The 22,077-nt window shown below is 39.6% G+C and overlaps 1 protein-coding gene and 2 non-coding genes across 3 annotated transcripts in view; all 3 read left to right on the forward strand.

Moving 5' to 3' along the window:
- The window catches only part of RpL13A (ribosomal protein L13A), a 44,922-nt gene extending 24,065 nt beyond the window's left edge, over positions 1-20,857 (forward strand). The window contains exons 4-6 of the mRNA XM_067156939.2: positions 4,741-4,886; positions 11,451-11,573; positions 20,721-20,857. Of these exons, the coding sequence (XP_067013040.1) occupies positions 4,741-4,886; positions 11,451-11,573; positions 20,721-20,804 (353 nt within the window). The 3' untranslated portion in view covers positions 20,805-20,857. The remainder of the gene's footprint in view (positions 1-4,740; positions 4,887-11,450; positions 11,574-20,720) is intronic.
- Positions 1,560-1,635, forward strand: LOC136885182 (small nucleolar RNA SNORD34). Its single transcript, XR_010861497.2, has one exon. It is a non-coding gene; the product is annotated as a small nucleolar RNA SNORD34 (small nucleolar RNA).
- LOC136885181 (small nucleolar RNA SNORD34) lies at positions 5,131-5,206 on the forward strand. The gene has a single exon (XR_010861496.1). It is a non-coding gene; the product is annotated as a small nucleolar RNA SNORD34 (small nucleolar RNA).
- Positions 20,858-22,077: the final 1,220 nt, after the last annotated feature.

The raw sequence follows: 22,077 nt of genomic DNA on the forward strand, positions 1-22,077 counted from the left end.
CCAGGGATGTCCATTGTGTGATTGTAAAAAATTACAGAAATTGAATTTTATTTTAAATGTAGAAAATAGGCATTTTTAGGCACTAAAATAGTAAAATAGGCTTGGAAGGTCCAAATAAGCATTTTAGGGCACTATAAAACTCTATTAATGTAAGGGATTTATCATGAAACGTCAACATATTTTTAAAAATCATGTTTCGTATGGAACGAAATAGGCATTTGCCTTAAAATCCCAGGTCTACTAATGACAAATCTGTGCATGAATAACCTTTCAGTTAAAAAAATGAAGGAAATCGACCGGATAGACTTACTTTGGTTTTCATTTTAAAAATTTAAGATATAATATTAAGTTAACTTTAGATCTTACTGTATGACCAGCTGAGGATGGCCTCTGTGAAGGTTGAAAACGGCACTGTATAGCAACAAGATATAATAAAGTATCGATTAGGTGGAAGGTACCCATTCTTTCCAATTGTGAGAACCATTTCTATGCGCTTACATGTCATTATGTGATATTTGTCGCATGGATTATCACAAAGTTTGCGTACGCATAGTTTGTCCGGTTGACGGTACGTGCCTCTCGTGCAGATACGCTGATAAAAACCATGAACCGCAAAGTGTGTCATGTGTCTCAATGCAGAATTGGCTTTTGTCTATTCTCTGTTGATCATTGCATCTGTAGTATAGAACTCAGAGAATATTTCCTCCATTTTTCCTGCATTTCTTGGAGTAGACACTGGTATGCTTCTATTAATGGTAAGAATATCTCGTGTCTCAATTCCTCAGTGTAGAAGGATTCTCTGGAGAGTTATATGCCAGACGTGAGGGTGTATACTTCAAAATGCATAAGGCCTTTTTCAATGTCCTTGAAGTTCTTTGTTTTTGGGTTGGTCCCACGTTAATGTCAAACCATGTCACATTTGGGGTGATTTTTAACTTCATAATTTTTAATGCAGTACTTAATGACAACTCTGTAAATTTGGTATGCTGTTCATAGTTGATAAAGCAGCTGTTACTCTCACCTGAACATGCATACTATACTATTTCCATGGGTCTGTAATGCAATTCCTAAGTATTTGTAATGTGTGACGATCGATAGTGTGTCTCTTTTATAAATTATAACATCGTTAGCTGCCAGTTTGTCTTTTCTTAGTATGTCTACAGTGAAGGTTGTAGTTACCGGGTGTTATTGGTGAGAAAGTGCTTGAACGGCACACCATCCTGGAGTGAAAGAACTAGCAACGAAATAAAAAAATGGCATGGTTGATACTGGTCCCCTATGCTTCTGCTCCATGATTAATGGATATTCCTGCACCGGATGAAGGTAAACAATATTGTCGGTCATATCTACTAAAAATTTGTCATGATCCCTTTCATACCGTTCATCAGGCATAGATGAAACTGCTCCAGATTTCATTATTTTAGCACTTGCTTCTGCTCGTATAGTGTAGTGTTGAATCAGGCATAAATGCCGAAGAGTTGTCAGACAAGAAGAGAATGATGAAATTTCATCTTAAGGTACACAGAATCAGTCCTGTGATATAACTTAAGCATATGAGGATGCATCTATGATGTTACTTGAATCTTACCTACATTATTTGAGTGGTAATGAAACAACCAATATACTGAGATGTTCAGACCTCAAACTCTTGTGCACATTTTGTATAATACATATACTTTGCACCTTTCTTTTCAAATCTGATTAACTTCCAGTGAGATTTTGTTTCATATGTTATATTCCTGTGCACTTTCCATTTTGGGACTGATATTTTTCTAAGGGCTTGTTTGTTCAAAAATGTACCACAACTTACAAGGAAACATCGGCAGTGGTTAAGTCATTGATTGGAAAATAACAATAAGTTAATTTATTAATTTGACCACCTAATCAATACAATAAGTCTAGTCTTTGTTGATTTACATTGACATGTTAACTAAAATGGTACATGTTTCGCCTTGTATATAGGCATCATCAGCCATTGCCTTAACCTTGAAATAAAATCAGGCACCTTTTACATATAAATAAAATAAAACTTAATTTATAGAAAGCCTTGAAGAAACTTGAACTAAAATTAACATATGGTAAAAGACTAGTACAATGTTGGTTTTAAAGATATTGCAGTGAGTGAGGAGTTTACAATTGGTGAAAGTATTTGCAATATTGACAATAGGAGGCTACTATTATAAGTAAAATGAACAAAGCAACAGTCTGTTACAAAACAAGTGGTAAGATAGCTATAAAATTATGTTGACCGACCAGCGGTTATAATTAGAGAATGACAATCAAAATCGTATTTATTCAAAAAATAATGTCGAAGAATGGTCAAGTGACCTGTAAATATTAGTTTCATGAGATTAAAGTCAATGGCATATGGTGAAGTTGTGGTTCACTTTGATGAAAAAATACGAAGTTGTAGTTGAAGCTTGATGAACAATGTTTAAATTGGACCTCTGTGGACCATCTCAATTTAATGCGATGCTAAAATGTTAAGAATATGGGTTTATTGACATTCTAGTCGAAAAGGCAATGTGACAGTTGAATTATGTTACGTTACGTTATGAGCTAAAAGTTATTGACGGCTGTAGACTTCCCCAAAATTTTAGTTCAAGTCTTTTCAAGCCTTTTTATAAATTAGTTTTATTTTTTTAATATGTAAATCAGGTGCCTGATTTTATTTCAAGGTTAAGGCACAGGCCAGAGCAAAGTGTAGCTTCCACCAAAGTCCCAGTCTCATCCATGGCTGTGACAATATGGAAGCTGCTGGGGTATGAGTGGTGCTGAGTAATGACATTTGGAGCACAAATAGTATCTGAATGTTATGAAAGGTGTTGCTCATAGGATCAGTCGTGCTGCAGTAGCACCTTCTGGTCCAGTGAGGAAAGCAATGGCAAACTACCTCACTCCTCATCTTGCCTAGTACTCCTCATTTGGGCTCTGCAATTGGTTTTTGTGGTTTTCCTATAACTGCACAGCCTTTGGTGGTGCTATTTGAGGATCCAACCAGCCTCTGGGCTGATGATGCCTATATACAAGGCGAAACATGTACCATTTTAGTTAACATATCATTGGAAATCAACAAAGACAAGACTTATTGTATTGATTAGGTAGTCAAATTAATAAATTAACTTATTGTTGTTATTCCAATCAAATATCATCAATACGGATCAAATGATATTTATCACATGTAATAGTGGTTAAGTCTCTGATCGCGATCAAACTTGGAAAACACATTGAGGTACACGTAAAAAAGATGTCAGCATCAATTTTGGGTGCCGACATTCTTTAAGCGCTAACTAAAGGGCCTTAAATTTGCGACATTTCAAGTTCCGTGCGAACACTTATGAATACCTGCTGGCCAATGCTAAGCCGGCACACTGCCTGCCTAGTGTTACACCCTTGCACCTCCTCCCCTACCCCCTCCAGGTTACTCGCTGCAAGTTTCCCTTCTCCGCGCACCTGCCCGTCTGCTTAGCTGTCGAGCGGGACCGACTCTATCAGCCTTCCTGAAAGCTCCCACGTGCATTTGTATTTGTGCGTATTAGCGGATGGTTCTGAAAAGGAACACACTTCTGAAAGGAAACTTGCCGTCCGGTGTTATTGTTAGAACACGAGTCCGGCTGGATGGACAGTGCTTTAGTTGAGGGCTGGGTGAAGTGCGTTGGGCAACGTCGCCCGGGAGCTTGCTTGTGTTGGACAATTACCGAGGACATACAACTAACGCCGTAAAAGATATGACGAGAAAAGGAAAAACCGATCTTGCGATAATTCCTGGAGGACTCACTTCTATTCTACAGCCGTTGGATGTGTGCGTGAACTGGCCTTTCAAAACTGCAGTGGAACAGTTGTACACCGAATGGATGTCTGATGATCACGCGTTAACACCAACCGGACGAGTGAAGGGGTCTGAAGTGGGACTTAATATGGTGCTGGATAAAGACCGCATGGGTGCACATTCCCAATGATCTAGTGTCCAAAATCTTTAAGAAATGTGGAATTTCAAATTCAGACGACGGTAGTGAGGACGACTATATGTGGAAAGATGCCAGTGACGAAAGTTTCTATGGTGAAACTTCAGATGACGATGGTGAATTGTGAATGATCTGAGTATTGGTCCGTTTTTGTTTATGATTTTTTTTGTTTTTATTAATTGTAAGCTGTATTTATATTGGTGGTGGATTTGAAGAAAATTAAATAGATATGTAAGTTATTTGATTTTTATATTCTTTCAGTATTTTGCCGTCTCAAATTCAAGGTGTGTGTCTTATTCGGTGGCGGGTGGTATTCGGAATTATATGGTACTTTTCTTCTTCAGCAAAGTGTTATTTACCAAAATCCAGTGACTTCATAGGCTACAATTAGATTGATAATACTTCACCAGTTATTTACTGCTGTCATCTGAATCTGCATTGCAGTGGTCCACAGTTGTCAAAAAGGTGCCACTGCCTGGTGATGAGTCATGGTGGAGTTATCCCCAGTATTTGTTGATAATGGCTTGAAGAAGAAACTTGTTGGTTGCATTGTTGTTTATAACTTTTAATATAAGATAATACTTTTGTTTAGTACAGATTAATGATTCACTTGATAGTGTTCAGGTTTTTCCTTATGTTTGATAGTTTAAACTCTGTTTTATTACTTTCACTGTTATCGGCTTCGCAGCAGTGTTTTACTACATGGTGAAAAGCCGTCGTGAATTCCGAAATGGGGCTATTTTCTGTATTTTGATTTAATCTTGTTTTGCTTCAGGTATGTTGCCACATAAGACAGAACGTGGAAAAGCAGCTCTCAAGAGATTGAAGTGTTATGAAGGTTGTCCTCCTCCATACGACAGAAGGCAGAGGTTTGTGGTGCCTGGCGCAATGCGAGTCATGTGCCTGAAGCCTGGAAGAAAGGTATTTATTTGTGATAACATAGCTCCTATGCATGCTGGCCCCTTTAAATATTTATCTGTAGCCTGTAGTACCAGTTTTAAAGATCTTGTGTGTTTATCACTGAAATACAAGATTTTCAGGTGTAGTACTTACTCACATTCTAGTACACTTCTCCAAAACACAGTTACATTATCACAAACTCCAAAGTAACATAGGTTGTCAGGTTCTCCATAAGACCCCTAGTTCCCTATGTAATTTAAGTATAGAGCATCAATGATGTTAACAAAATCTTACCTACATTATTTGAATGGCTTTGAAAATACTAATTTACTGAGATGCTCTAATTTTCTGATCACACAGTGGGTGTATTCATGAGATTGTGGATTCAGAGTCCATCATTGGTAGCTCTGAAGAGGGTTTTCTATAGTTCTCACTGTGCAAATTCTGGGTCCACGACTTAACCCCTTGTCGCCGGTTGATCTGAAGTCAAGATGGGAATGATCTTTGAAGCCTAAGAACACTCTCCCTCTCTTTTTTTTTCTGATCAAATTTGTTAGTCTCTGCTATCACAACAGGAGCGGGCATAGCTTTCTAATGATTTCTAGTGGACCTGTGATCCACTACAGTAAAACCTCAATTATATCCGTTCTTATGCCTGGGAAGGAGTGAACGGTTAATTTTAAAAACCCAGATAATCCATACTAGTAATTTTAATGGACTTTAAAATACATAAAATACATACCGTATAACCTTAAAATGCAGTGCGTTAAACCCTCTTTAAAACCAAAATGTGGTCAAAGATACAATAATACATTCTAAATATTCACCTAAATTACCACCAGACCATAAATAATTTACCTGGTGTCATTAAAGCTGCTTTTTAAAAATCAGTTACTTTTTTTTTTGTACTCTCCTAACACTTATTTTCTTCATGTCCATTCTGAGCTTTCTAATTACAAGAATGTCTGAAAAATACGTATCGTCCTCTTGCTCCAAGAATTCCATTAATGATTCAGCCGACTCCAATGCGGTCTGAAGCGGTATGCGATTGTTTGTGACGCTCTCTTCTTCCCCATTCCCCTCACTTTCACTCGTCATTAGACAGCTGACTGCGGAGTTCCTGTTCACGGTTTTATTTACTATTTCGTCGTCAGTTAAAATGTGAGCCCAGGCAGTACATCATCAGTATGAAGCCACTCCTCACTGTTACTTTCATCCACTTCTCCAGAATGAATGTTATTTTCAATAGTCTTCGGGATATCTTTGATCATCACTCCCTAATTTTCATCTTCACCAGTGAACCCACGAAAATCGTCGGCGAGCTCTTCAACATCAACGTGCAATTTTCTCCACGATTGAGTGATGTTCTGAGCGGTTACTAGATCCCATGATTTCTGTGCAGGATAAAGCTCTTCTTTAACCATTCAACGTGGAATGCCGTACACTGCACGCAGACTCCCCAACGCTCTGTCGCGGAATGACATACATTGCATGCGCATAGCAGATTCTGATTTGTGCTTCTATCTAGCGAATATTTCTTGAACTGTTACAAATTTAGTAAGATATATCTACAGGCGAAGCATCGATCTTTCATTTGATATGTATATCGAGTTTTTATAGATTACATAATACATATTGCGTCTGAAAAACCAACAAGTTCTGTTGACATCATGGCAGCTAAATGTTTTCTTGTGACTGCAAATTCGAAAATTAATCATGTTTCACTGAATGATGGTACGGAAAGTTTAGTTTCGTTAAGCAAAGACTAGGATATAGAATTTGAGGGTGAAAGTAGTGATCGTGATGTTGCTTTTGATGCCTTTAATGTCAAGCCTTTGGTTGCCAAGAAATCTTGAACCTGCAGAACGAACTTATTATGGAACCAAGTCCTGAAAATATCGCGTGTCATCCATGCAGATTTGTTATGATTAATCTACTGGGATATATTTCATCACTGTTTCTTTGAAAGAACGTGGATTTTTTGCTTTACCAACAACAGCTCATTTTAATTTAGGGTCGCCACTAGCGTTCGCACAGCACAAGATGGTAACACGCTCTTTAGTAGATTCGTGACCAGGAGCTGATTTCTCTTCAGCAGCCGCTAGTGTTTTGCTGATTAAGCACTTTAGCGTTAAGAATTTCATATTTTTTGGTTCCGTATTGAAACAAGAAAAGGTGGAACTTATTGTCCTTTCTTTGATGATTAAGCATTTCCAATAAAGTCCAGTTTAATCGGCATTGTACACTTGATATTGATGTTGATTCCCATGGGGAACCTGAAATATTTGTCATGAATGAGTAAATTTATAATAAAAATATAAATGGTCCATTATTGGACATTATAAATTTTCCAGCTAACTCATTCCTGGTTGCTAGCGTTTTGCCCCTGTGTGCTAAGTTGGGATCATCAGTTGGTAAATAGCACACCCACCAAGACGCATGGCTAGTGCATACCGTGGAGGCCACTGCGTAGGCTACTTGGAGCCAGCAGCAGTGCCAATGCACTGTGAGAGACTTTGTCTCATTACCAAAAATTGTTGCCTGTCTGGCCATCAGATGATATAGATGTTGATTCCCATGGGGAACCTGAAATATTTCGGTAGACAGGTAGGCTACATTTGTACTGTAGTGCAAAGTAAGGAAATGTGAGAGTGACTGATAAAGTTGAACATTTATTTTCCGTTCTAACAGTCGAGAAATGTTGAGATCGAAATCTTCAGTAAAAAGAAAACGTGTAGCTTTTAACCACACAAAATAAAATGGAGTTGGAGAGTCATTGTACAGTCGTTCTAAAACGGAATAGTGTATCAAGATACCTTGACATCAAGAGCCAGGCTGAGTGGCTCAGACGGTTGAGGCGATGGCCTTGTGACCCCAACTTGGCAGGTTCGATCGTAGCTTAGTCTTGGTGGGTGTGCTATTTACCAACTGATGAGTCCAACTTGGCACACAGGGGCAAAACGCTGGCAGCTAGGAATGAGTTAGCTGGAAAATTTATAATAAAGGAGAATACAAATGATCCACCTTATATCAATACAAAATATGTTGCTAATACAAAATCACAACATTTTTATTCGGGACTGGTTTCGAGGTCTTTGGACACCATCAGCCACGATCGATCAAATGAACATATATATACACATACATACACTGTGATCGAAAGTATCCAGACACCCCCCTTAAACATACGTTTTTCACCTTAGGTGCATTGTGCTGCTACCTACTGCCAGGTACTCCATAGCAGCGACCTCAGTAGTCATTAGACATCGTGAGAGAGTAGAACGGGGCGCTCCGCGGAACTCACAGACTTCGAACTTGGTCAGATGATTGGGTGTCACTTGTGTCAGAAGTCTGTATGTGAGATTTCCACACTCCTAAACATCCCTAGGTCCACTGTTTCTGATCTGATAGTGAAGTGGAAAAGTGAAGGGACACGTACGGCACGAAAACGTACAGGCCGACCTCGCCTGACGGAAACCGCCGACAGTTGAAGAGGGTCGTAAAATGTAATAGGCAGGCATCTATCCAGATCATCACACAGGAATTCCAGACTGCATCAGGATCCACTCCAAGTACTATGACAGGTCGGCGGGAGGTGAGAAAACTTGGATTTCACGGTCGAGCGGCTGCCCATAAGCCACACATCATGCAAGTCAATGCCAAACGACGCCTCGCTTTGTGTAAGGAGCATAAACATCGGACGATTGAACAGTGGAAAAACGTTGTGTGGAGTTGTGAATCATGGTACACGATGTGGCTATCCGATGGCAGGGTGTGGGTATGGCAAATGCCTGGTGAACGTCATCTGCCAGTGCGTGTAGTGCCAACAGTAAAATTCGGAGGCAGTGGTTATCGTGCTTTTCATGGAGGGGGGCTTGCACCCCTTGTTGTTTTGCATGGCTCTATCACAGCACAGGCCTACATTGATGTTCTAAGCACTTTCTTGCTTCCCACTGTTGAAAAGCACTTTGGTGATGGTGATTGCATTTTTCAACACGGTCGAGCACCTGTTCATAATGCACGGCCTGTGGCGGAGTGGTTAAACGACAATAACATCCCTGTCATCGACTGGCCTGCACAGAGTCCCGACCTGAATCCTATAGAACACCAACTTTGTGCCAGGCCTCACCGACCAACATCGCTACCTCTCCTCAGTGCAGCGCGCTGTGAAGAGTGGGCTCCCATTTCCCACGCACCCTTCCAGCACCTGATTGAACGTATGCCTGCGAGAGTGGAAGCTGTAATCAAGGCTAAGGGTGGGCCAACACTATATTGAATTCCAGCATTACTGATGGAGGGCGTCACAAACTTGTACGTCATGTTCAGCCAGGTGTCGGATATTTTTGATCACATAGTGTATCATAATACAAAATATAGACCATTAGTAATAAAATGACATTAATTGAATGAAATATACAACGTGATGGTGTTTAAGTCATTCTTACAAAATTTACAAGTTAGGGACGTGATGATAGAATAACAAAATAGAAGTGAACAAATATTAACAAATGGTTTAAAAATGTCTTTGTCACTGTGTAATGCCTAAAAGTCTTGAGCATGGCGTGAATAAACACTGAATGAATATTGACATCTAAAAGATGACGTGAAACATTGTTCATCTGTTGATAATATGTAACTTGGTAGTGGCTTGTATCATCAGTTTTCATAAGGTAAACAATCAATTATAAAGTAATTAAGCAAGTGGATCGTGTTAACGGCATTGACAGAAGTATTGCTGTGAAAGTAGAAAGTTCTCGATCCAATGCGGGACCTTAATGGGCCTGTTTGTACGGAGAACGGAGAGGAACAGTTGCTTAACCCGTTCCCGCCCGAAAACGCCCGGCTGTTCACTTCGACTTCCGGACCTTAGTGCCCGAAAGCATGCGGCTGCATGATCTGCACACGTCTGCGATTTATGCCATAGTTTTGTACTTTTTTCGGCATTGAAGTGTTTATTGGGCATTTATGAACACGCCGTACAATCTGCAAGACTTAGGAAATAAAAGAGCGATAATCTGTCTTGATGTTGTCTAGGCAACGGTCTTGAACTTCAGCGAGCGCGGATCAGCTGTTTCATTCGTAAACATGGCGGGTTTGAATACTGCACATATTGAAACTGAGCTGAATATAAACGGAAAAAATGACACAGAATCGTTGAGTAGGAGTGGAGGTGAATTTTTAGTGAGAAAATAACACATCGACGAAGGTAATTTAAGTGATAACAGTGATATAAGTGAATACTGATATTGACAAATCGGACATGATGGCGAAGCGGGGACAGTTCAGGCAACACAAACGTTACGTTTCATTACTCCGAATGATTATATGGGTTATATGAAACCTGTCCATAATTTTGAAAGAGTATTGTGAGAAATAGATATTTTTTTTTTTTTTTCAAATGTTAGGAGGCGACGATCTATGGAGTGACATAACCAATTGCGTATACATCAATGCAGCATTCAAAGAGGTGCATTCCAGTTAAATATATACAGAATGGGAAGACACTTGCTCAGAGGAAATAAAAGCTGGTGTCCATGGGCACCATTCCACTTCCAGAATCACGTGATTATTGGTTTAGAGGGATTCAGGCAACATGAAAGTGACAAAATACAACATACTTCTATGTCGATTATCACCAGCAGGGTGTGGAGGTTTGAACCAACAACCTTATTACTCGGTGAGTAGAGAAATGGACGCGATGGTATGTTTTCTAATATTATTGAAAATGTGAATACTTTGTGATCAATAGTTTTTATAATATATAACTTTTTCTGAAAGAATGTGCTCTACTTCAGTGTTTCATAAATAATAGGTGGAAACCTGGGGATAAGCAGAGAGAAAATTTGGACTGGAAAGGGTTAATAACTTAATAATTTATTGTTTACCTTATGAAAACTGATGATACAGGCCACTACCAAGTTACATATTATCAACAGAGGAACGATGTTTTACGTCATCTTTTGGATGTCAACATTCAACAATGGTGACAGCCCTCCCATTCGATATGCTAAATGGATCTCAGTTTTTGTAGATGAATGTTTCCTAGCTTTTTTATATCCTGATGGTAGAGCGTCCAAGTTTCACAACGTAGCTGGTCTCGTTGGTTTTTAGCAGCATTAAGCCAAGCTCTTTACTTTTGAAGGTTTCCAGTTTGTGATAACAGTAAAGCAGCACACCAAACAAAGCATTTAGAATTTGCATCTGCAATGATGGTTATGGTAATTTGCGCCTGAATTGGCATACAGTGTGTTGAATATATTCAAGCTGAGCAGATGAACAAATCCTTTTGTTGCAATTTGTTTCCACAGCATGTGATGTTACTTGCCAAATAAGTGTGCGATGTACCCTGTTGGTGCATAAAATCTGGGCTGTAACTAATTTCACATCTTTTGCTACTTAAGTAGAGGCTTAAATCGTAACTTCCTTATTTACATATCTCTAGATGTGGTTTTTTTTAGGTTCTTTGTACCTGTACTGGTGGTTTTAGGTTTTATCTCTGTAGTTATTAAAATTTATGATTTATATGAAGTGCCTAATTAGTTTTTCTCTTGCTAAAATACCACAAATCCATTGTTCTCTTTTCAGTATTGTCACTTGGGCCGTCTGTCCCATGAGGTTGGCTGGAAATACAAGCAGGTCGTCCGCACACTCGAGACTAAGAGAAAGGTCCGTGCTGTTCTTGATATCCGCCGACGTGCTGGACTCAAGGTGAGAACTTCATTATCCTTACACCTAATGTGTTCATTGACGCTTGTCATTGGAATTAGTGATAGAGGCAGTGAGGTTCTTCATAGACTAGGATGTGTATTATACATTGACATTGGGATGTAATTGAGAATACATTGCTGTAGAAGTAATGCAGTGTAAAGATTGGATGATGCCTCCATAGTGTAACGCTTATATACATACCAGCTTTTCCGATTTAGGCAGGAGACTCCCGATTATTCTATTTCTCCCGTTTTTAGCTTTTATGTGTGTGTGTGTGAACTTTAAACATTTGTTTTCTAATCCTGCCATTTCAGCTTTGTACGCCAGTGGCCAGAAGTCCTTCACTCATTGGCTGCTTTCAAATGAAATATTGACCTTTATTAATACGAGGACATACCTGCCAACTTTCCTGATTTAGGCGGGAGACTCCCTATTTTCAACAGTTTTTCCCGCCTCCCGATTTTAGCCTTTTTTTTTTTAACTTCAAACATTTGTTTTCATATCCCTTATTTCAGCTTTGTACGCCAGTGGTCGGAAGTCCTTCGCTCATTACCCTCTTTCAAATGAAATACCGACGTTCAATGCATGAAATGCACGCGAATGTGTGATGTTGATTAAAACCTGTTTATCGCAACGTGTATATCGATTGTGAATCTTTCGTTCTCACGGGCTATGTTAGTTTTCGTTCACATAGGTCTATTCTAGAGACTAGTCGCTAAGTTGGGAGTATTTTTTAGTAATGTAGTGACAGAATTTCAAAGTTAGCGACAAGTGACTTTTCTGGAGATTTTAAGAGCCATTTGGAAACAATTCTGGCGAATTTTAGTTTATTACGTGAAAATAATAGCTTTGCGCTTCGCATAATCGCGCAGGCGCGTGATGCATTGTATTAATCTACGCATTTGCTAAGTAATGGCATCCAAGTGCATGACTGATTCATGCGTGTGAAGCTTGAGTTCATATTCTTTTCGGAAGGCTTATCAGAGACCAAACATCTCACTCGCATACTTCCTGTGACGGAATAGATACGCAATTTTTCGCCTAGTAGCCTCTTATAGAAAGAGTCAGGTTTTTAGACAATAGGTGTTGTAATATATACCGTAGTATTCCTGTATTGCGAAAGACATGTAGAATAACCTGATATGGCCAATTGTATCTCCTGATTTTCTTATCGAAATCTCCTGATTTTGATTTTGTACAGTTGGCAGGTATGCTAGGAATACGCGTGAATGGCGATGTTTATTGAAACCTGTATATCGATTGCCAATCTCTCGTTCGTTCACATCACTGTAGTCGTTTCTGGAGACAGTAGCTCATTCCATGTTGAGAGAACAGTATTGCTCTTATGACAACTGGGTTTCCATATCGAACGGCTCTGCTCGTCACCATCACGGGAAAGCGGCGGCACATGAATTTGTGAAATTCTGAATTTATGTTCGAGATAAGAAGCGGAAGAAACTAAACTACAAATTATATTTATGAAGTAAAGGGGATGGGGTTTGCAGGGGCTATTTTTGGTTTGTACAGAATCAGAGGTAAACCACAGCATAGGAGTTTAAGGCAAATTACCGAGCTCGATAGCTGCAGTCGCTTAAGTGCGGCTAGTATCCAGTATTCGGGAGATAGTAGGTTCAAACCCCACTGTCGGCAGCTCTGAAAATGGTTTTCTGTGGTTTTCCATTTTCACAGCACGCAAATGCTGGGACTGTACCTTAATTAAGGCCACGGCTGCTTCCTTCCAACTACTAGCCCTTCCTTGTCCCATTGTCGCCATAAGACCTATCTGTGTCGGTGCGACGTACAGCAACTAGCAAAAAAATTGAGGGAGAAAATAGACTAATAATTTTTGTGGGCTCGAGGGGTGAGGGATGCATTTAATAAATTTCTCCAGGCAATAAAGGCTAGAAAACAGACGCAACGAATAAATACTGTAGATCACTGTACAAAACATCAGAGTATTACTGTTTAAGAAAGAAAGAAATCACACATGTAGGCTTATCGCATAACTCACACTCAACACAAGACAATTACATACTGATTTAAAGCCTAAAAAACACAACAGATACTACAGAACTGAGCTGCCGGCGGTTCGCAGAGTGAAGGACTACACGAGGCTTGTACTGGAGCAACACAGATCAAGGGAAATGAAGGAAGGCAACGAAGCGATGGCTGCTTCCGCCATTGTGCTTCCTCCCTACAAATGTATTCATGAAATAGAAAATGTTATGTAGTTATTTTAATAACTCACGGGCAAAAATGGCTCATCCTTTTTATCTATCCTTCATAATACATTACCGTATAGTATATCATCCCTTAATCACGAGGAATTATGGGTGCCTCAGGGAGGTGTGTTCACTCCTTGTAGGTCCATGAGAGCAATGCTGTTTTCTTAACGTGAAATGAGCTATACAGTAAAACCTCGTTAATTCGAAGTCATTGGGACTCAAAAATCGGACTTGGCAAATTACGTGATTTCAAATTAAACGCCAATTCGTAGTTCCGAAGTGCCAACCCTTGCCGCGTTACAAAATATTCTATGGCCTGTTACTGCATGCAGTTAACCTTGATTCACAGTTTCAACCTTTTATAAAAAAACTATTTCCAAAATGTATCCAAGAAGGTGCATTTACAGTATTCAGATAATGCACTTGGATAACACACTGACCAACATAACCACACGCAACGAAATACAGGGGGGGAAGCACGATTCAAAGATGAAGGGAAATCTGCTGGCTCCTATTGCAAGTGCTTTATTCATTGGATTACTGTACTGTATGCATTTTAGATGCCTTGTACTTACACAGAAAGTACCTGATGCCCTTAAAACATCTTGGCTAATCAAACTTTCCTATGACTCTATCCTTGTGCGATTTCCCGCCATGGCACTTCACTCGTACTTCAGAAATGTAAATACTTGCCTTGTCACAAAGTATTCTAAGACCCATTAATGCATGCAGTCACCTTTCAAATGCCGTGGAAAAAGCTATTTCTGAATTGTATCCAGCAAGGTGCATTTACATTGTTCAAATAATGCACTTGGATAAATTATGCTGGTTCCCCTGTGCAAATGCATTATTTTTTGGGTTACTGTTTGCATTTTTAGATGTAATGTACTTGCACGGAAAGTGCCAGACGCCCTTAAAACATTGTGGCTTATCAAACTTTCCTACGGCGGGGAATAAAGTTTCTCGCTTCCGTGTGCACTGCAACACAGTACAATGACCCCCATCCTTGTACGATTCTTTCTCCTTGGAAACCATAAGACCGTTTGGTCTCTGCATTAAAAGAAAGCAATTCAGTTTCATCGGCAATGACGATATTGTAGGATGCTAAAGGGTTTGTGTCACCTATTCAATACATGATAATGTATTGTAATGTATTATAGTATTATAATGTATTGAATAGGTGATACAATAACCCCTTTATCATCCTACATTCAGTATCTTCAATACGGACTAACAATGATATTTATCACTCGCAATGACCATATTGTTCGGTGCCTACGAATTGATTATATGAGCCACGCTTTTTCGTCAACTGTTGGCATCGACAGTGTTTGCGTGATATTACGGCGTTCCTTACAAGGTTGAATACAAAATAATTCAGATTTCATTCAACTTGGTAATTATGAAGCACACTGTAGACACACTGAAGTGGGTGTAAGTTCGGAAAGCTACTCCTCCACGTTCCGGAACACACGTTCTGTCATGACGCGGATAAATGTTGAGTTTAAATTACTCTGTAACATACTATTGTTTTAAAATGTAAAGGCAGTTTTGAATTAAAAGTCTGAAATTTGGTAATGGGGCCGACATTGTACTTCGAATTATGAATGATCCATATTTCGAATTAAACAATTAAAATAACATGCAAAACCGTATCTCATTTTTCCGGGAATGAGAGCTGCTTCGAATTAAGCGGGATTTTGAATTATCGAGGTTCTACGGTACAAATAAGTTAAAAGAAAGTATAAAATGGTTCTACCTTCAACAACATTAAAATAAATGTAAGTATACATTCCTTTTTAACTAAAACGGTACCGGTTTCGACCAGTATTTTTGTCATCAGCCGATCACAAATAAGTGTAAAACAATGCACAGATAAATAAATTGCGAAGTATAAAAAATTCTGTAGGTTGCTGTTCGTGAAGCACTGAAATCTTTAGGGAGTACTGTGTGTTGAAATATAGTCAATCACTAATAAGATGCACAGGTAAAAATATGATATGATGCTGTCCGATGCAGTTTATGAAGCACTATAACACAATGTTATTAAAAAAGTCTAAAATCAAATACTGTAGGTATTTATCAGTTGCAGTTTATAAGGCACTGTATAATTTTGAGGATCAGCTCTGCGTGCCAATCATGAAGAAGTCATGGATCAAGAACTTTAGTAAGACGTAAGTGTTAAGAGAGCACTGTATGGGAAGAAGTCCAGAATCAAATACGTATCCAAATGTAGTACGGAGCAAATTCTTGAAGAGTTCAATTGCAGTTTGAGGCACTGTATAATTATAGAGGCTCGCACTGCCCGTCAATAGATCCAAAAATTATGAAGAAGTCAGCGTTCAAATACGCACATGTACCACGGAGCAAGTTCCTGGATCAGCAGTGCTTATTCTTAAAATTATACAGTGCCTTATAAACTGCAACTGATAAATACCTATTCGATTTTGGACTGCATCTGACAGTATCATCTAAACTTCATATTTTTACCTGTGCGTCTTATTTGTGATTGACTATATTTCAACACACAATACTCCCTAAAGATTTTAGTGCTTCACTAACGGCAACCTACTGAATTCTTTATCCTTCGCAATTTATCTGTGCATTGTTTTACACTTATTTGTGGTAACCAAAAATACTGGTCGAAACCAGTACCAATTTTAATTATAAAAGGAATGTAAACTTACATTTCTTACTTTCTTTTAACCTACTAGTGAACTCGCTTCTATACAGAACAATATGAAATTCTTATCTCTTAAATAAGCTATAGTCGCTAGATTTGGCCTTTTTTAGTAATTTAGTGACAGAATTTCAGAGTGACTTTTCTATATTTTAGGAGCCATTTTGAGACAATTCTGCTGAATTTTAATTTATTACTTGTTAAAAATAGCACTTCGCATAATCTCGTGGGCGCCTGATGTATTATATTTATCTGTGCATTTGCTGAGTAATGAGATCTACGTGTATGGCTGATTCACATGTGTTGAGCCTGAGTTCATGCTATTTTCGGAAGGCTTATTAGACCGATCATGTCACTCGCATACTTCATGTAAGGGAATTGAGATGTTCATTTTAGCCTTGTAGCCTCGTATAACAAGTCTGATTTTGAGACAATAAGTGTTATAATATATACCTCATGTATTGTGCAAGACATGTAGAAGAAGCAGTTTTGACTAATTGTATCTCCTGATTTTCATATCAAAATCTCCTGATTTTTTGTTTTGCAAAGTTGGCAGGTATGCAGTTAGCATTGTTAGCTGCGTTCCTCAAGAGGTCCAGGTTTGATTTCGGGTACTGCCAGAGATTCGCACTTGTGTGGTTCGGAGCGGTACATGCAGCTCTACTTCATTGTGGGTGTACCTCTAAAAAGTTGTGTCTAGGGATAGGACAGAAGTTTACTACCATTTAAATTAAATGCCAGGTGTACCAAAATAACAGTAAAGCCACACACCAAACAAGGCGTTTAGGATTTGCATCTGCAATGATGGTTATGGTAATTTGCGCCTGAATTGGCATACAGTGTGTTGAATATATTCAAGCTGAGCAGATGAATCCATCTTTATGTTCTGAGGTTGCGGCTGAAACTTAGGTTAATGCCATATTACTGTATCGTTGTGTTGTGCTCTTTAAAACATTTCCAAACTTTCTATTTTGTGTATATTGTATAAATTTTGGGACAATTACTTCATATGCGATATTTAAGTCTTTCGTCAGAGGTCAGCTGTCTTCAAGATAAAAGATTCAATACTCAGCAAGAACCCGTATGGCATGAGTAGTAGTTGTTGGATCGAGCCGCAAAAGGCATTTCACAAACCCTATTTGCTTGCATAATTTCCTTGAGGGGGGGGAGGGGGGTGCATTTTGTGATTACAAAAGTTAACAGAGTTATACTTGAGAAAAATATGATATGCTTCATTTTGTATCATTTTTAAATACAGGAAAACCAACTCCACCATTGTCCAGTCCCAAGTCCGTAATGGGAAAGGAGGAGGGTTAGCTGGCTTCGCAATCAGCTGTAAAAACGGCTAACGCCGAGTGTCGAACGGCAGTAAATAACTTGACCCCCATAGGGGCCAATGGCTTCGGGTGGATGAACCCCTTTGGGTGGGGTGATGGTCCCCTCAGTGTAGGAAATGACACTGGAACCTATCATCTGTGTCTTTGGCCCAACGGCAAAATGGACGGAGGAACCTCCTTTTTGTGGTTCCCATCGGTCGTGGAGGCGGATGAGGTCGTGCCAGACAGACTGGCTGTGAAGACGCAACTCAATGGTATTTCAAGTCGCGTCAGTCCGTTGCAGTCTTGGCACTAGAACCTGCATGTCGCATTTGATTTTTGCCGCAGGGTATAGTTCCGAGATCATAGTGTGTGGGTCACTTCCTTGCAAGCTGCGATCCACCTTAAACAAAATCCCGCTTGTGGCGCTTTTTCCTGTTGTCACTCCCTTCAGCTCAAGTCCAACGGCGATGGGATAAGGATGTTGGAGGCAGGTTTTCGGGTGAAACTGGAAACCTCTAGTTCGGACCTGCGCGTTTGAAGCAGATGTGTGATCGGTCCTGCGTCTGTGTTTGGGCAGGCCTATTCAGGATCACCACTGCCCACTCAATGGGGGAAGGCCCTAGAAAATGTGGGCTAAACTTCGGTAGTCACACTCTCAGCCGACTGGGAGGCCGCACCCAGCGGGTCACCCTTTATGCGGTCGAAAAACGAAGATCACCAAAACTTTGATTATAGTAACCTGGAATGTTCGAACCCTATTTGATTTGAAAGATAACAGACCTGAGAGAAGAACAGCGCTTGTCACCCATGAGCTTGGACGAATGAACATTGATATTGCTTCCTTAAGTGAAACCAGACTGTTCAGCAAACTTAAACTTACAGATTTCAGCTCAGGCCACACAATCTTCTGGACGGGAAAAGATGAGGGAGAACACCGCATTCATGGTGTGGGTTTCGCTGTGAAGACCACATTGGTGAATGATTATCACCTAACTTCAACCGCTGTCGGTGAAAGAATGACGACTCTCCGAATCCCACTCTCTGGAGCCAAATCTATGACACTCATCTCCACATATGCTCCCACCTTGGATGCTGATGAAGAAGCACAAGACCAATTCTACAACCTGCTGAGCACTACCATCACCAAAGTACCACCAAGAGACAATGCACATGTTGCACAAGATGATAAGCAATCAAGGATTCTAGTACATGTCAATTTTTATCATCATTCCATTCGATTCCTTGTCCTCACATGTAGCATATCTCGACAGACCAATACTTTTTTGAGCCACTAAAACTTTAAGGTCCAATAATACTGCCTTGAGGAATTCCCCTCTTAATTAATTACAGGGTCAGATAAAGCTTCGCCTGCTCGACTTCTCAGAGATCTATTTTCTAGAAATATAGCAACCCATTCAGTCACTTTTGCCTAGTCCAATTGCACTCATTTTTGCCAGTAGTCTCCCATGATCCACCCTATCAAATGCTTTAGACAGGTCAATTGCTATACAGTCCATTTGACCTACAGAATCCAAGATATCTGCTATATCTTGCTGCAATCCTACAAGTTGAGCTTCAGTGGAATAACCTTTCCTAAAACCGAACTGCCTTCTATCGAACCAGTTATTAATTTCGCAAACATGTCTAATATAATCAGAAAGAATGCCTTCCCAACGCTTACATGCAACGCATCTCAAACTTACTGGCCCATAATTTTCAGCTTTGTCGATCACCCTTTCCTTTATACACAGGGGCCACTACAGCAACTCTCCATTCTTCTGGTATAGCTCCTTCAACCAAACAATAATCAAATAAGTACTTCAGATATGGTATGCAAATAAAAACTTTCTAACGGGGATTTAGAAACCCTAAATTTTTCTTTTTTCCGACATGGGGGCATTTTACGTCATGTATCCGCGGGTAGGTACAGTGTAAACTATATCTACCCTATCTAAAGATAAAAACAGATGTTAGTAGAAGTTTTTTATTTCAGGGAAGTGGATTATTAAACATTCTTCTCTGGTCACACTCTTTGACAATGAATTTTCGTTAACAGAGTCATTGTAATTTGTACCTATACATTGCACCACATAGCATATTAGATATCCCAGTGTTAATACTCTTCATGATAATTTTTTTCCGTACTGAGAGTTTGTCCCAAGAATACTACATCACACTTATTTTATGGCAGGTCTCTCAATACGGAAGTGGTTTGAAAAGTCTGTGCAAAGTCCGAGAGATGGCACCACCAGCGCGTATCGAGGTTATGTTTAGTTAGTAGCATCTCTTGAATGAACGCGCGCCAAGTTTCAGCCATATTGGTTTATTTCTTTGTGTTTGGCAATCGTGTGAATCTAGGAAGTCGAGCTATTTTCAAGAAATGGTCGAAAAAGAATTTCGTGTGGTGATTAAACATTACTTTATGAAAGGCAGAACGCCTCAGGAGACTAAAGAGAAGCTTGATAAACATCATGGTGACTCTTCACCTTCGATTAGAACAGTTTATAAGTGGTTTCAAAATTTTCGGACTGGCCATATGTGCACAAGTGCCGCTGAACGTTCCGGGCGGCCTGTGTAGGTTACAAATCATGCAAGTAAATATGGTAGTTTGAAAATTAACTCGTGAACTGGGCATAGATAAAGCTGATAGTGTATCTGGGATGGTTTATGGAGTATGATAATATTTTTCTTCTGTTTCAGTAGCTTTCTATATTTTTTTACTATGAACTAATAGCACTGTTTCTGAATGTTCTGGGTAAATTTTTAAGTTGTTTTTTCCTTAGACCAGAGTCGTTTGAGGGTAGAGTGGATTTAAAACATACCAGGTATCACTTTTGCTTGATGAGAAAAGAAGTGGGGCTTCTCTACGTGTTCAGCGTTATAGAGTTACTAGGTACACTGATGTTCTTTTCTTTCTTTGCAGAAAATCACCCGTCAAGCCAGTGAGAAGGTGCAGAAACAAGTAGCGCCCTTCACTAAGGTCATCAATTCCTATGGATATCAGTAAAATTGTAAAGTTTTTGAAATAATAAATGTTACATGTGGATATGTATAATCGCTCATTGTCGTTTTACTGCTGAAAAAACATGTTGGAGAAGAAACCTTCCACCAAGCGAGTTGGCTGTGCTGTTAGGGTAGTGCAGCTGTGAGCTTGCATTCGAGAGTTAATGGGTTCGAACCCCACTACTGTCGGCGGCCCTGAAGATGGTTTTTCATGGATTCCCATTTTCACACAAGGTAAATGCTGGCGTTGTACCTTAAGGCCACAGTCACTTCCTTCCCACTTTTAGCCCTTTCCTATACCATCGTCACCATAAGATCTGTAATGGTCAGCTTTTTCTTTGGATGATGGTGGGTTCGCATGTCACCAGCAGTATTGCTGGAGGTGGTTTTTCATGGTTTCCCATTTTCATTCGAGGCAAATCCTTATGCTTTGGCTTACCTAAGGCCATGGCCGCTTTCACCCGAATGTATGTCTTCCCAATCCTTGCATCATCAATACCTTCAGCGTTTTAGTGCAGTGTTGTGCCACTAACAAACATTGAGGCAGGATCAAGAGGCTGACGAAGAATACGACCAGCACCACATACACCTTTTTTGTAAACATTCCCTCTGTTAACATTGTGATGTTTCCCCTGATCCTTTCTTTCCATCTGCGGCTTCAAAATCAGCCTGATTAGAGATTTTTCTCTTGAGTAAGGTAAGTACTACCTTCATCGGGTAATTTGAAACATGCTGCAAGGGAGAGAGGTGGGAGGAGGGCAACTGCATAATGCTGTGCGGATGCTCCGCAGGTTCTCTTGGAAAATATTTGGCTGAAAGTTCACATCGTCCTTTCCTGAGCATTGAATGTAGGTTTTGACCAAACTTCAACAGAACCTCAAATATCCATCACATGGTGAATAGTGAAAAAACTGATGATCCATATCACCAAGTATAATGGACTTCTAACTGCATAAATATAATTGTAAAATACATTAATCCCGCACTGTTGTAACACCAAGAAATCTTCTATGTTTGCGACTAGTTCATATTTCTTAAACCATTCAGTTATATTAACTTTTTTCGAGGTTTGCTACTACTGTACAAATTTTTCCTGTGCTGCAGATTTCAAACTCTACATTTCTCAGCTGGACGGTACTTTCTTTCAGCCTTAACAGGTGAAAAAGCATATAAAAATAACGTGAAATAATACCTATAGTAGCTTATGGGAGAGATTCTTCCTTTATTGCTTGCTAGAGACCCATCAGCCCATCCCTACAAGTTGACATCCAGCATAG

The sequence above is a fragment of the Anabrus simplex genome, chromosome 13 (genome assembly GCF_040414725.1).
Source record: "Anabrus simplex isolate iqAnaSimp1 chromosome 13, ASM4041472v1, whole genome shotgun sequence".
Classification (NCBI taxonomy): Eukaryota; Metazoa; Arthropoda; class Insecta; order Orthoptera; family Tettigoniidae; genus Anabrus; species Anabrus simplex.